The 11,079-nt window shown below is 45.0% G+C and overlaps 1 protein-coding gene across 2 annotated transcripts; it reads left to right on the top strand.

Annotated features, from left to right (window-relative positions):
• Window positions 1-1,046: 1,046 nt before the first annotated feature.
• LOC127323753 (SUPPRESSOR OF ABI3-5) lies at window positions 1,047-11,079 on the top strand. Of its 2 annotated transcripts, none has more exons than XM_051351876.2 (17): window positions 1,047-1,376; window positions 2,973-3,071; window positions 3,268-3,308; window positions 3,511-3,696; window positions 3,822-4,224; window positions 4,299-4,370; window positions 4,458-4,550; window positions 4,636-4,715; window positions 5,333-5,468; window positions 7,473-7,557; window positions 7,631-7,722; window positions 7,803-7,871; window positions 7,948-8,118; window positions 8,327-8,495; window positions 8,739-9,677; window positions 10,001-10,191; window positions 10,738-11,079. In XM_051351876.2, the coding sequence occupies exons 2-17, from the start codon at window positions 3,024-3,026 to the stop codon at window positions 10,918-10,920; spliced, it is 2,958 nt and encodes a 985-aa protein (XP_051207836.1). In that variant the 5' UTR covers window positions 1,047-1,376; window positions 2,973-3,023; the 3' UTR covers window positions 10,921-11,079. The 2 variants fall into 2 exon arrangements, with proteins under 2 accessions (XP_051207836.1, XP_051207835.1); XM_051351875.2 differs by having other exon boundaries at window positions 5,330-5,468.

Genomic DNA, 11,079 nt, shown 5'->3' with positions numbered 1-11,079 from the left:
CGGCCATGCGTGAGATGGGAGTGAAGGCTGGTGGCAACGAGCGAGAAGAGATGGGGATGGTAGCAGCCTGAATCGCAAGGGCCCTAGTGATCGGATCGTTGGGAGAAAAGGAAGCCTAGCTCATATGTGATACGGGTGCTAACAGAATAGGAAGGCAATGATATACTGTAAAAAAACCCAACTAATTTGATACGGGTGCTAACAGAATAGGAAGGTAATGAGATTTGATCCTAGCGAAAAAGCAGTGGGGGAAACGACGTGGGTCAAAGCATTGCAGGATATGTTTAGATGTTGATGGGAGCTGTGGACGGCTCAGATGTCTCCAATCTTTGACATCAAACATTTTTTACGACGTACCAACTCACATATAATAGTAAAAATAATTTAACACAAATACAAATAGTAGAATTATTCATACAATAATTTAAATTTTAAATCATGTGTTGGTGGCTCCTCTTCTCGTCCACAAATGCATAGCTAGGTGAGGAGCTGCCTGGGTCGCAGGTGATCGTCCTCCAGGATGGTCTTGGGCGAGGACCTGCCTGGGTTGGAGGAGATCGTCCTCAGGTAGCACCTTGGGGAGGAGACCTTCGTGCAAGAGCACCTTGGCGAGGATCTGCCCAGGCCGGAGGTGCAGGGGCGAGAGGAGGAGTTGTTGGAGCTGGAGGTGGAGGCTTTGGGTGGAGGTGGAGGGTGGAGGGTGAGGGTCAGGGCGGAGGAGGAGGAGGGCGAGGGCGATCTGGAGGAGGATCTGCCCCAGGCCGGAGGAGGAGGGCGGAGGAGGATCTGCTCCGGCCGAAGGAGGAGGGAGGAGGGCGATCGAGGACGGCAGCGATCTGGGCGTACCGATTCAAAATTAGGGAAGTGTAGAGTTGTCTTTTTACCCCTTTTCACCTGGTCCCCAAACATCTTACATTTCGGCACGGAGGGAGTATATACCTCTCATCGGCTTTAGGCTGGTTTCCGTTAATAAACCGGACAACTTTCTTCTTCTTTAGTCAAAGCTTTAGGCTAGTTTTTTAAAAACATATATATTCGTACCTCTCACCCGACCGAGCAGAACAGAGCCCGAATCATACGGCATCCTTGAGCTAGGGTTCGTACCCAGCCGCCACCCATATCCGCGCCGCCGCCGCTCGATCTCCGGCCACTGGCGGCGCAGCCCTCCTCCAGCCGGCGGAACGACATCCTTCGCCCCCGAGGACCTCGCTCCCGGCGCCGATTGGTCACACCCCGTGGCCTCTGCCCCGACCCGAGCTCCCAACCGACCGGGCGCACTCGAGATTCGCCGACGAGCTCACGAGCCGCCGTGTCTTCTGCTTCGTCGTCGACGTGCCGAGCCGGAGAACCCCCGAGATCCCCCACTCGAGTTCAACGTGAGGATTGCTCACTCCCATCCCGTAATTGCATTTTCTGTTTGTAAGATTGGGGATTCCTTGTACTGTGCATAGTAGATAATAATTCGGTGGTTACATGTGAGAGATATATGACCTGCAGGGCACGTTTCTACAATATTTCTACAATGTTCCTTGTAGAAACCACAAACCAGCACTATAAAACTAAATATCCCCCAAGCCCACTGCCACCCACCCCCAGAGGCCAAGCGATCCTAGTTGCTGTCTAGTCAGAAACTAACACTTCCTAGCCAGCTAGTGGCGCAACTTACTCTGCGAGTCGAGCCGCTGCAGTTAGCCACCCTCCCTGCACCGGCTAGATGAGTAGCTGGCGATTAGACGGCAACTAAAAAACTATGCTGCCATAGACACGGTGGCTACCTGCAGCAGCTCGACTCGCAGAGTAAGTTGCACCACTCGCTGGCTAGGAAGTGTTAGTTTCTGACTAGACAGCGACTAGGATCGCTTGGACTCTGGGGGTGGCGGTGGGCGTGGGGGATATTTTAGTTTTGTAGTGCTGGTTTGTGGTTTCTATCAGGAACATTGTAGAAACATGCCCTGCATTTTTTCCTATGGTTGATGTGTAGGCTTACTCTTCCATGGGAACAAGCCATAAGCTGGCACGCAGTGTTTGCAGTTGAATGTTCATATGTAAATTTACTCCTGTAAACTAGCCCCCTGCCCGCTAACCGGTTAATTTATCGCAGTGAAACTTGCTGTTCTTATGGACAAGTTGTTCTGTTCCGTGTATAATTCCTGCATTCACGGCAGGCCTGTCTATGGTATAATTACTACAAAATATATACAATAAGAAGTAACTCTAGGATGGTCATACCTAGCAGCAATAAATACTCACGTATTGATTAAACAGCTCCAAGTTGTACCGTATCTAAAACCTGCCACGTAGGACAAATGCTGACGCGTAAGGCTAATTAATGAAGAAATAGAGGGTCATTGTATCTTATTTACGGTACCAGTCTTGGCATCGAAACCGAAGCAAGTTACTTGCCCTCCAGATCCTGTGCGCAGCGCACCTTCCTCTCCCCTCCCTCTACCCACCGCCATCGATCCAAGCTGCCACCGTAGCCCTCGGCCAAGCTGCTGCCATCGCAGGCTCCTCGCCAGCTGGCCGCTGCCTTCTCCTCACACAAGGCTTCTGGCGCCCGACACAGAGATCCCTGTCTCCTCGATTGGTCGCGGCTGAGATTCAGTTTGTCACAGCAAGGCCTCAATCCAAGAGGCTGAGATGCGATTGGTCGTCGCCAAGCTTGAATTCAGGTGGCCGTGGCCTTCTATGTTCCTGAGGCCCCTGCCTCCTGTGTCGTGCCTGTATGTCTACATTAGCATTGATCTCAAAACATATTAAATAGAGCCTTTTTTAGATACTAAGCAAAGATACGATGCATTGCAAGGGATGTATCTAAAACATTAATGTTGCTTAAGATACAACCATAAGATACAATGCGTTGTGACTGCCCTTATAGTACTTCTGGTTCGTTACAAAGATCTAGTGAAGAGTGGCATTATGGTGGTTTCCTTGTTTGTGCTTAACTGCATCGCGTCATGGTTCTCTTGCAGGATACACCATAAATTATCTGTGACCCAAAATTTGAAAGATCACAAAGAGAAATGGACCGTGGGCGTTATGGTCCACATCATGGATGGGAGAACAACAGTGTAATTGCAGCCTTTCCTTTATTAACTACCAAGGATGCTGAAGATAGCAGATCTATTGGCCATGTGATTGGCTTCCGTGTATCAAGCGTTATGTTGTAAACAAATTCAAGAAGCGGCCGTTGCTTAAATGGAATGGATTTACCTGCCTGTTCCGTAGACTTTGTTGCTGACTCAACTTATTCTGTTGAATCTACAGGCACCTGATGGGTATGGTGTCATTAATGAGCCAGACTTTAGGTAATTATATTATATTGTTTCCTGTTAAAATGTGCCTATTCAGTATTCACCATAATTGCTGTTTATTTTATTTCAATTTATACATTTGAGTATGCCACCTTCTATTTGTAAAGTAGCTGCAATGTTTGTCCATTTATGTTTGACATGCATTTTTCGCATTAAATTGCTTTGTCATATCACCTACTGCTATCTCAATTTGCAGGGCTGGTGGATCCTACAGTGGTAGGAGATATGTGGAGGAAGGATTTCCTAGCGATCGAAGGGGTGCGTTTGGTCAAGATATACATGATAGAAATATGTATGCACCACCACCCTCTGCTAGCACGATGTGGTCTCAGCCTCGAAGAAATTCTGATGAGGATTTTGCAACTGCCAAAGATTACAGAAGGCACGCATCTGATTTGTGCAATGATGGAAAATACCATGAATTTGATTCCTGTAGGATTTGAAACACTATCGTGCTACTGAGAATGACTGTTAATCTGGTAGTTGTCCTTATTTTTGTGTTGATAGGAACAAAAGGGTTGGAAGTAGAGATAGAGGGGAGTTTGGTGCTCAGTTTGAAGACCGCTACCAAAGCAGAGAGGACAGCTTTGAAAGAGATCATCAATATGGCCGTTACAGCTGTGATTCAGACTTTGAGAAGGGAAGGAGAGAGAGTAGCTGGAGAAGACATGATTCGTTTGAGCATGAACGTGAAAGGAAGGGGTTAAGCCATGAAAGAGACGGTAGCCCATATGCTCGTCATAGCCGTTCTCGGTCACGTGGGCATGATAACCGATCAAGATCTCGGTCAAGATCAAGGTCTCCGCGTGGCAAAAGTCATAGTCGGAGCCAAAGAGATGGTTATGATGATAATCGCTTTGACAGAAGAAGAGAACAGGACTGGGATGAAAGAAGGCATGATGATATAGTGGTGAGGACATACTTCTATTTTTTTCTCGTGTTTTCAACATATAAAGCTAACTATGTTTGCTTGAATACTTGCAGGCACCATCTGCGACTGTTGTTCTTAAGGGTCTGTCCCAGAAGACCAATGAAGATGACCTATATCAGATTCTTGTACAAGTTCCTCGTCATAAAATGTTAAAACTGGTTGGAAGTGTATTGTCTCGTTCATTTTAATCATTTAGGTCTGGTCTCTTTTAGGCTGAGTGGGGCCCTCTTCGTAGTGTGCGCGTGATCAAGGAGCGACCCTCTGGCGTTTCTAGGGGATTTGCTTTTATTGACTTCCCTACTGTGGTACATACAACTGGTCTGAGCTCTACATTACCGACTAGACAGTCATTTGCTATTATGCTCACAAAGATTCGTGTGCCTCCCACAGGAAGCTGCCCGCAAAATGATGGATAGTACGGGAGACAATGGCCTTCTGATTGATGGTAGGCAGATATTTTTCGAGTACAGGTATGTGTCCTCTTTAAGACGTTGTAAATTATCTATGTGAAGAAATGTTCTTGATTGTAACTCCAGAATTGGCCTATTGATCATTTTTTTAAATGATTTTTGATGCAATTGCTTTAGAAGTGTAAGAATATCAAACCTTGTACACTGGCAGATCAATTAGTATGGACATGTTTTTTTCTGCAGTCCCTAATATTTCATGGTTGTCTTTTGTCCCGCAAGCATTATATTACTAATTCTTACTGGAGCTTGCGTTCAGTCAAAACTGTAAGATGGCTCAACCTTGTATTTTTGGTTTTACTGTCCTCCAAAACAAACTTTGTCTGCTCTGCCATCTACTGAGGCAAATTGCATATGATGTCGGTGAAACCAAACAGGACGATGATTTTTATTTGATGGCATTACAGATTGACAACGTGGAATTTGTTTCACTGCTTGGTCATGTTTTCAAATTTGAATAGAAACATAAACTTTTAACTTGTACAGAAGTGAGTTTGTTGAGTCATTATATTCTCCCATTCAAATATTTTTGCTTATCATATACCGTACTCCTTTTGTGCTTATAGTTATATTCCTTATCTATTGTAACAATAATCCACCGACTGTCGTCACTGCAGTAGTAAGACACCTGGTGGGGATTCTCTTGAACATGTTACAAGGCCTACATATGGGCGCAGGAACATATCGGCACCATGTGATTGGATATGTACTATATGTGGCTGTATGAATTTTGCCCGCAGAATGTCCTGTTTTCAGGTATATTTTGGTCTCATTTAAATTTAAGTGAGTACTATTGTGGGACAATTATTTATCAGAAAGCTGCATTAGCACTCTTAATCTAGCTTGCTTCATTTTTTCCCAGTCAATGGTGTGGTTTACACTTTCTTCCTTCCAAATGCAGCGTATCTCTTAGCATGAGTTTAGTAGCTGAGTACACCTTTTCTGTTTTCCCCATTTAATCTTCACATATCCCTTGTTAGCATTAAGGTGCAAAACCTAGGCAAAATCGGTGTGCTGTAGCAGTTCCATGATCTGTGACTGTTTGAACTTCAGGAGTCCTGTATCGATGTGCTCATAATATCTCCATTTGAAGGGCCAGTTCAGAATTTCCATTATGTCTTCACTCCTGGACAAATTACTTATTGCATCACTTAGATGTTGGATGGATTGGCCTGGACTTGATATTAGAGGTCCTGTTCATATCTACGTGGGAAGTGTTTAATACCCAGTTCAATACTTCAATATGTACAACGGCAATGCTATGTCGTGTCCTCTCCAACTGAATTATCTTCTAAACCATCCAGTTGCCCAATCGTGTCCACTCCAACTGAAATTATTTTCTAAAGAAATTAATAAATCCAGTTTGACCATCCAGTCCCAAATCTAAACAACAGCAATATAACACATGTATTTGCTGCTGCTTGCATGCCTGAGGTGATGTAGTATGGGGTTATAAAAAATAGAAAGCCAAAATAAAGTCCAAGAGCCTGGGGAAACATTGCCTTAAAAATTGTGACTTTTTGCTCTGCTTGACTGGGTTCTGGTTTCTGAAATGCACCAATGATGTCAAAATTGAAACCAACTTAGGATCCGTTTGGTTGATGGACAAACATGTATGGGATGGGATGGATCAGATTTGGTGGATGGAATGATTCCAATTGAAGTGATCCCTTGTTTTGTTTGGTTCCAAGAATTTAAGGGACTGGATGGAATGTGATTAGCTTATAATATTTAACAACAGTTGGTTAACAAGGCAAATTGCAATTAGCTAAAAAAAGGGAATGGTGGAGGTCAACACGGGCGACATCAAGCGCATGTCTGCCCACGCCGCCACGATGCGGGAGGTGGCGGGCCTCGCCGGCGGCCTCCCCACGTCGCCACGACGCGCGAGGTGGCTGGCCTTGCCGGCGGCCTCCCCAAGCCGCCACGACGCGCGAGGAGGCAGGCCTCGCCGGCGGCCTCCCAAGCCACCACGACGCGGGAGGTGGCGGGCCTCGCCGGTGGCCTCCCCAAGCCACCACGACGCGGGAGGTGGCGGGCCTCGCCGGCGGCCTCCCCAAGCCGCCACGACACGCGAGGAGGCGGGCCTTGCCGGCGGCCTCCCCAAGCCACCACGACGCGCGAGGAGGCAGGCCTCGCCGGCGGCCTCCCCAAGCCACCACGACGCGCGAGGAGGCAGTCCTCGCCGGCGGCCTTCCCAAGCCGCCACGACACGCGAGGAGGCGGGCCTCGCCGGCGGCCTCCCCAAGCCACCACGACGCGCGAGGTGGCTGGCCCCGCCGGCGGCCTCCCCAAGCCCACGCCGGCGGCATCGACGGGGCGGCTCTGGGAGATGAGGAGGGAGTTCCGATGGGGCGGCGGCGCAGTGAGGTCCGATGGGGCGGCGGCGCAATGAGGTTCGATGGGCCAGCGGCAGGATTAGTGCCAGGAAGATAGATTAGGAAGTGGTCCATAAATTAGAAAAATGTGGATGAGGAGGTCCGGCCAATTTGGTGGGATCACTTCATTCAGCATCTTTGAGGTATATTCTGTTATGTGGATGGTACCATCCCTCCTAATTTACAACCAAACGCATGCAAAATTAGAACCATCCCATCCCATCCCTCTTTTGGTCTGCAACCAAACGGACCCTTAGTGAACTTTGAAAAAATTACTGCCCCATGCTGCCTTAATACATCGTAGCTACTTGTCTACTTGCAAGCTCTTTGTTGCTCTCGCTTTCCTTTCCATTTAATTGCATGTTTACTTGCATTCTCACAGTGCAATGAGCCACGTACGGACGATGCTCCACCAGCTGATGCAGCATCTTCCACTCAACCATTTGGAAAACGGGGATCTGAACTAGGTAAGTTTATCCCTTGATTGTAGAATTTGTGAAATATGTAGTGCATTGCTTTATTATATACTGTCATTTGCAGGTCCAACTCATGTTTTAGTTGTTCGTGGCCTGGAAGAAAATGCTGATGAGGAAATGCTTCGATATGAATTTGCTAAGCATGCGCCAATAAAGGTGGGCAAAAGCCAACTTTTGTGACTATAATTGTTTCCTTCCTGCAGAGTTGCATCTCACTTTGACTCAATTCTCTGCAGGACATCCGGCTTGTTCGGGACAAATTTACTCATGTGTCTAGAGGTTTTGCATTCGTCCATTTTCATTCGGTAAGTACTACTGAATCGCTAAGATTATGTTTCCGCTTATATGAGTTGTTCAGTGGCTATACACCATTTGTGTTAGGTCGAAGATGCTACGAAAGCCCTTGAAGCTACAAATGGAATTAGACACGAGAAAAATGGTCAGGTGCTACGCGTAGCCTATGCTAAAAGCACACATGGACCCGCATCGGGGTCTTCACAGTCAAACAATCTTGCCGCAGCAGCCATCGAGGCTGCGTCGTTTGCACAGCAGGTCTGTTACAGGAATACAGTATCTGTCACAATCGATAAGACAACTTTTTTTCTTTGTGGTTAATTAAGAAATATTTGGCTGTTACAATTTGCAGACTCTAAATTTTAAAGAGTAACAATTTTACACATTCTAAATCTGCATCTATTATTTTGGAGCATAGTTTTTGTCGAGTCTTGTTATTTACTCCCTTATTTACCGTTATGATCAGTATGATGCTGTGGGTTGGGCTCCAAAAGAGTACAATGCTGAGGACAAACAGAACAGCAATTCAGAATCTCAGAAAGATGATTCCGCTCCACAGTCAGGATTTGTTTGGGACGAAAAGTCGGGCTATTACTTTGATTCTTCTTCTGGATTCTATTATGATGGAAATACTGGTAAGTACGCAAATATGCTATTACTGTCGGTAGTTTTAGACCTTAAAATGCTATGCAGGTGAACCAGTTCTGCTACACATCGTTTCCCTTTGGACATGTGTTTCATTTAAATATGCTATTACTGTCGTAGTCTTAGACCTTATGCTATGCAGCTGAACTAGTTCTGCTGTTCAGCTACACACTGTTTGCCTTTGGACATTTGTTTCATTTAAGACAAATTTTTTTAAATTATTCTTGTTTCAGGTCTTTACTATGACAGCAATGTTGGAGTTTGGTATTCGTATGATCAAAAAAGTCAACAGTATGTCCCGTGTAACGAAAGCAACAACAGTAAGGCAACTGGGGACACAGTCAATGAAAGTGTGAAGGTCCCTGAAAGTAACAGTGGTAAAAAGGTGGTGATTTCTGCACCAGCAGCCACAGTTAAACAAAGTGAGAAAACTTCATTGCCTGAGGCTGTTCAAGCTGCGGCCAATGCAGCGCTAGCTGCTGAAAAGAAAGAAAAAGAGAAAGCAAAGGAGATAAAGCTGGCTTCAAAAATTAGTCTCTTAGCCAATAAGAAGAAGATGAACAATGTCCTAGCAATGTGGAAGCAAAGGAATCAAGAAGGCCAGGCTGCACAGAGTGCTTTTGATGATAAGGAATCAACCAGGTCTGTTGCTGATAAATTGAACAGTTCACCCAGTGAAATTGGGTTCTCATTGAAACCCAAGCCTAAGTCCGATGTTGGAAATTCTAGGGATATGAGCTTGGTTGCTGGATATAATTCTCTTGGCCGAGGAACTGATGGCTCTCAAATACTGGATTCTGACATAAAGCCTAGACCTGTCAGTAATAGTCTAGGAACTACTATTATGGGTGTCATAAGGGGCTCTGGCAGAGGAGCAATCAAGTCAGATACCACATTTCATCTATCATCTGATGTTGGCGGAAGCAATTATTCATCTAATATAACCACAAGGACAAGCGAGATAACTGCAAATGCTGAGACACATACTCCTGCACCCTTCAAAACAGATTTATCCTCTCTAGGATCATATTCTTCGTCTGGAGTTTCTGGGAGTGCTAAACGTCGGTTTTCTGAGGCACCAGGACAATCCCAGTATAGAGACCGTGCTGCAGAGAGACGAAGTCTATATGGATTATCTTCATCGCTTCCCATTGATGATGGACTGGATACAAGTAAGAGCACAACTTCTTTACTTCTCTTATTGACTCATTGTACAATTGTTGGTTCTAGTCTTGTTTCTAGAGCACAAGATGTCACGAACTAAAAAGCATCCTCGCTCTAATTTAGATTTTGCAATCTCATTTATGGGTTTGCTGACAGTATATCCAGTCCTGTATCAATTTATGCCCAACTTGGTGTGAATGGGGATTTTGGTTGCCTCTACTGATATTATCTGGAATTTGTCTCTCGATCCTACACAACTGTGCATTATAGGAATGTTTCCTGTCTTCCTTTTTCAAGATCTTAATTAATTTTCTGGAAATTCCTTGTTAAGCTGGTGACTATCCATCTCGAAAGGGTTCAAGTGAGATGGGATCCATGCCATTTCCTCCAGGGGTGGGTGAACGTTCTGTTGGTGAAATTGACAATACTGAAAATTATGAGGTGATCACTGCTGATAGAGCAATAGATGAGAACAATGTGGGCAACCGTATTCTGCGCAACATGGGTTGGCAAGAAGGATTGGTATGTTCACCATCACCTCAAACATATTTCTCAGTTTTTATACTCTTGGTTGAATTAGCTGCAATTTTCTTCTCCTATTAGCATTAACTGCTCCCGACATTTTATCAGAAGCTCTTAGTGCATCTGTTACTGTTTCTCTATATTTTTAGAACCACTCCGCTGTCGCTATTATAAAACAAGTTGCATATGACCTTTTATGTTCAGTTTCTTGAATGTTTGTTTGTTTTGGTTTCTTTTATAATTCTCTGTTTAGGTTTCTGTGGGCTGTCACCTGTCATTTTGGGGTTTCCACTCTTTCTAAGTTCATATTATTTCATTTGCATCTTTTGTTTAGTTAGCAAATTGCTAAAGTTACTGTAGAGAATTAATTTTTTTTGCTAAAACTTAAGCGTGCATAAACTGTTAGGCGTAGAAAAACAATCTGACTGCAGATGGGTCAGTTTGCCAATATTTCTTACGGAATGGAAGCTGCATGACATGTACATTCGTTCTGATGTGAGTATGTATTGGCATTTTTTCCCTTGCAACCACTTTGCAAATACCCAGGGTCTTGGAAAGAACGGTAGTGGCATCAAGGAGCCGGTGCAGGCTAAGTCTGGTGACGTGAGGGCTGGGCTTGGTAGTCAGCAGAAGAAAGCAGCCGATCCATCTCTGGAGGCTCAAGCTGGTGATAGTTATAAAACCATAATCCAGAAGAAGGCCATTGCAAGATTCAGGGAGATGTCTTAATTGTTTTTGTCTTGTAATTTTAGTTGGGCTACTCGTTCTATTGGAGCTAAAAGGTTGTGCATAAATCTAGCTAGTGTGTGTTAGAGACCTTGAGACTTCTCTGTGTGTTGCACCTGCAGTTTTACTTTCATTGTTTGAGCAAAATTTTACTAACACAAA

Source organism: Lolium perenne, chromosome 7 (assembly GCF_019359855.2).
Source record: "Lolium perenne isolate Kyuss_39 chromosome 7, Kyuss_2.0, whole genome shotgun sequence".
NCBI lineage: Eukaryota > Viridiplantae > Streptophyta > Magnoliopsida > Poales > Poaceae > Lolium > Lolium perenne.
Note: the sequence above shows the minus strand (reverse complement) of the source record. Positions and strands in the feature narration are given on the sequence as shown.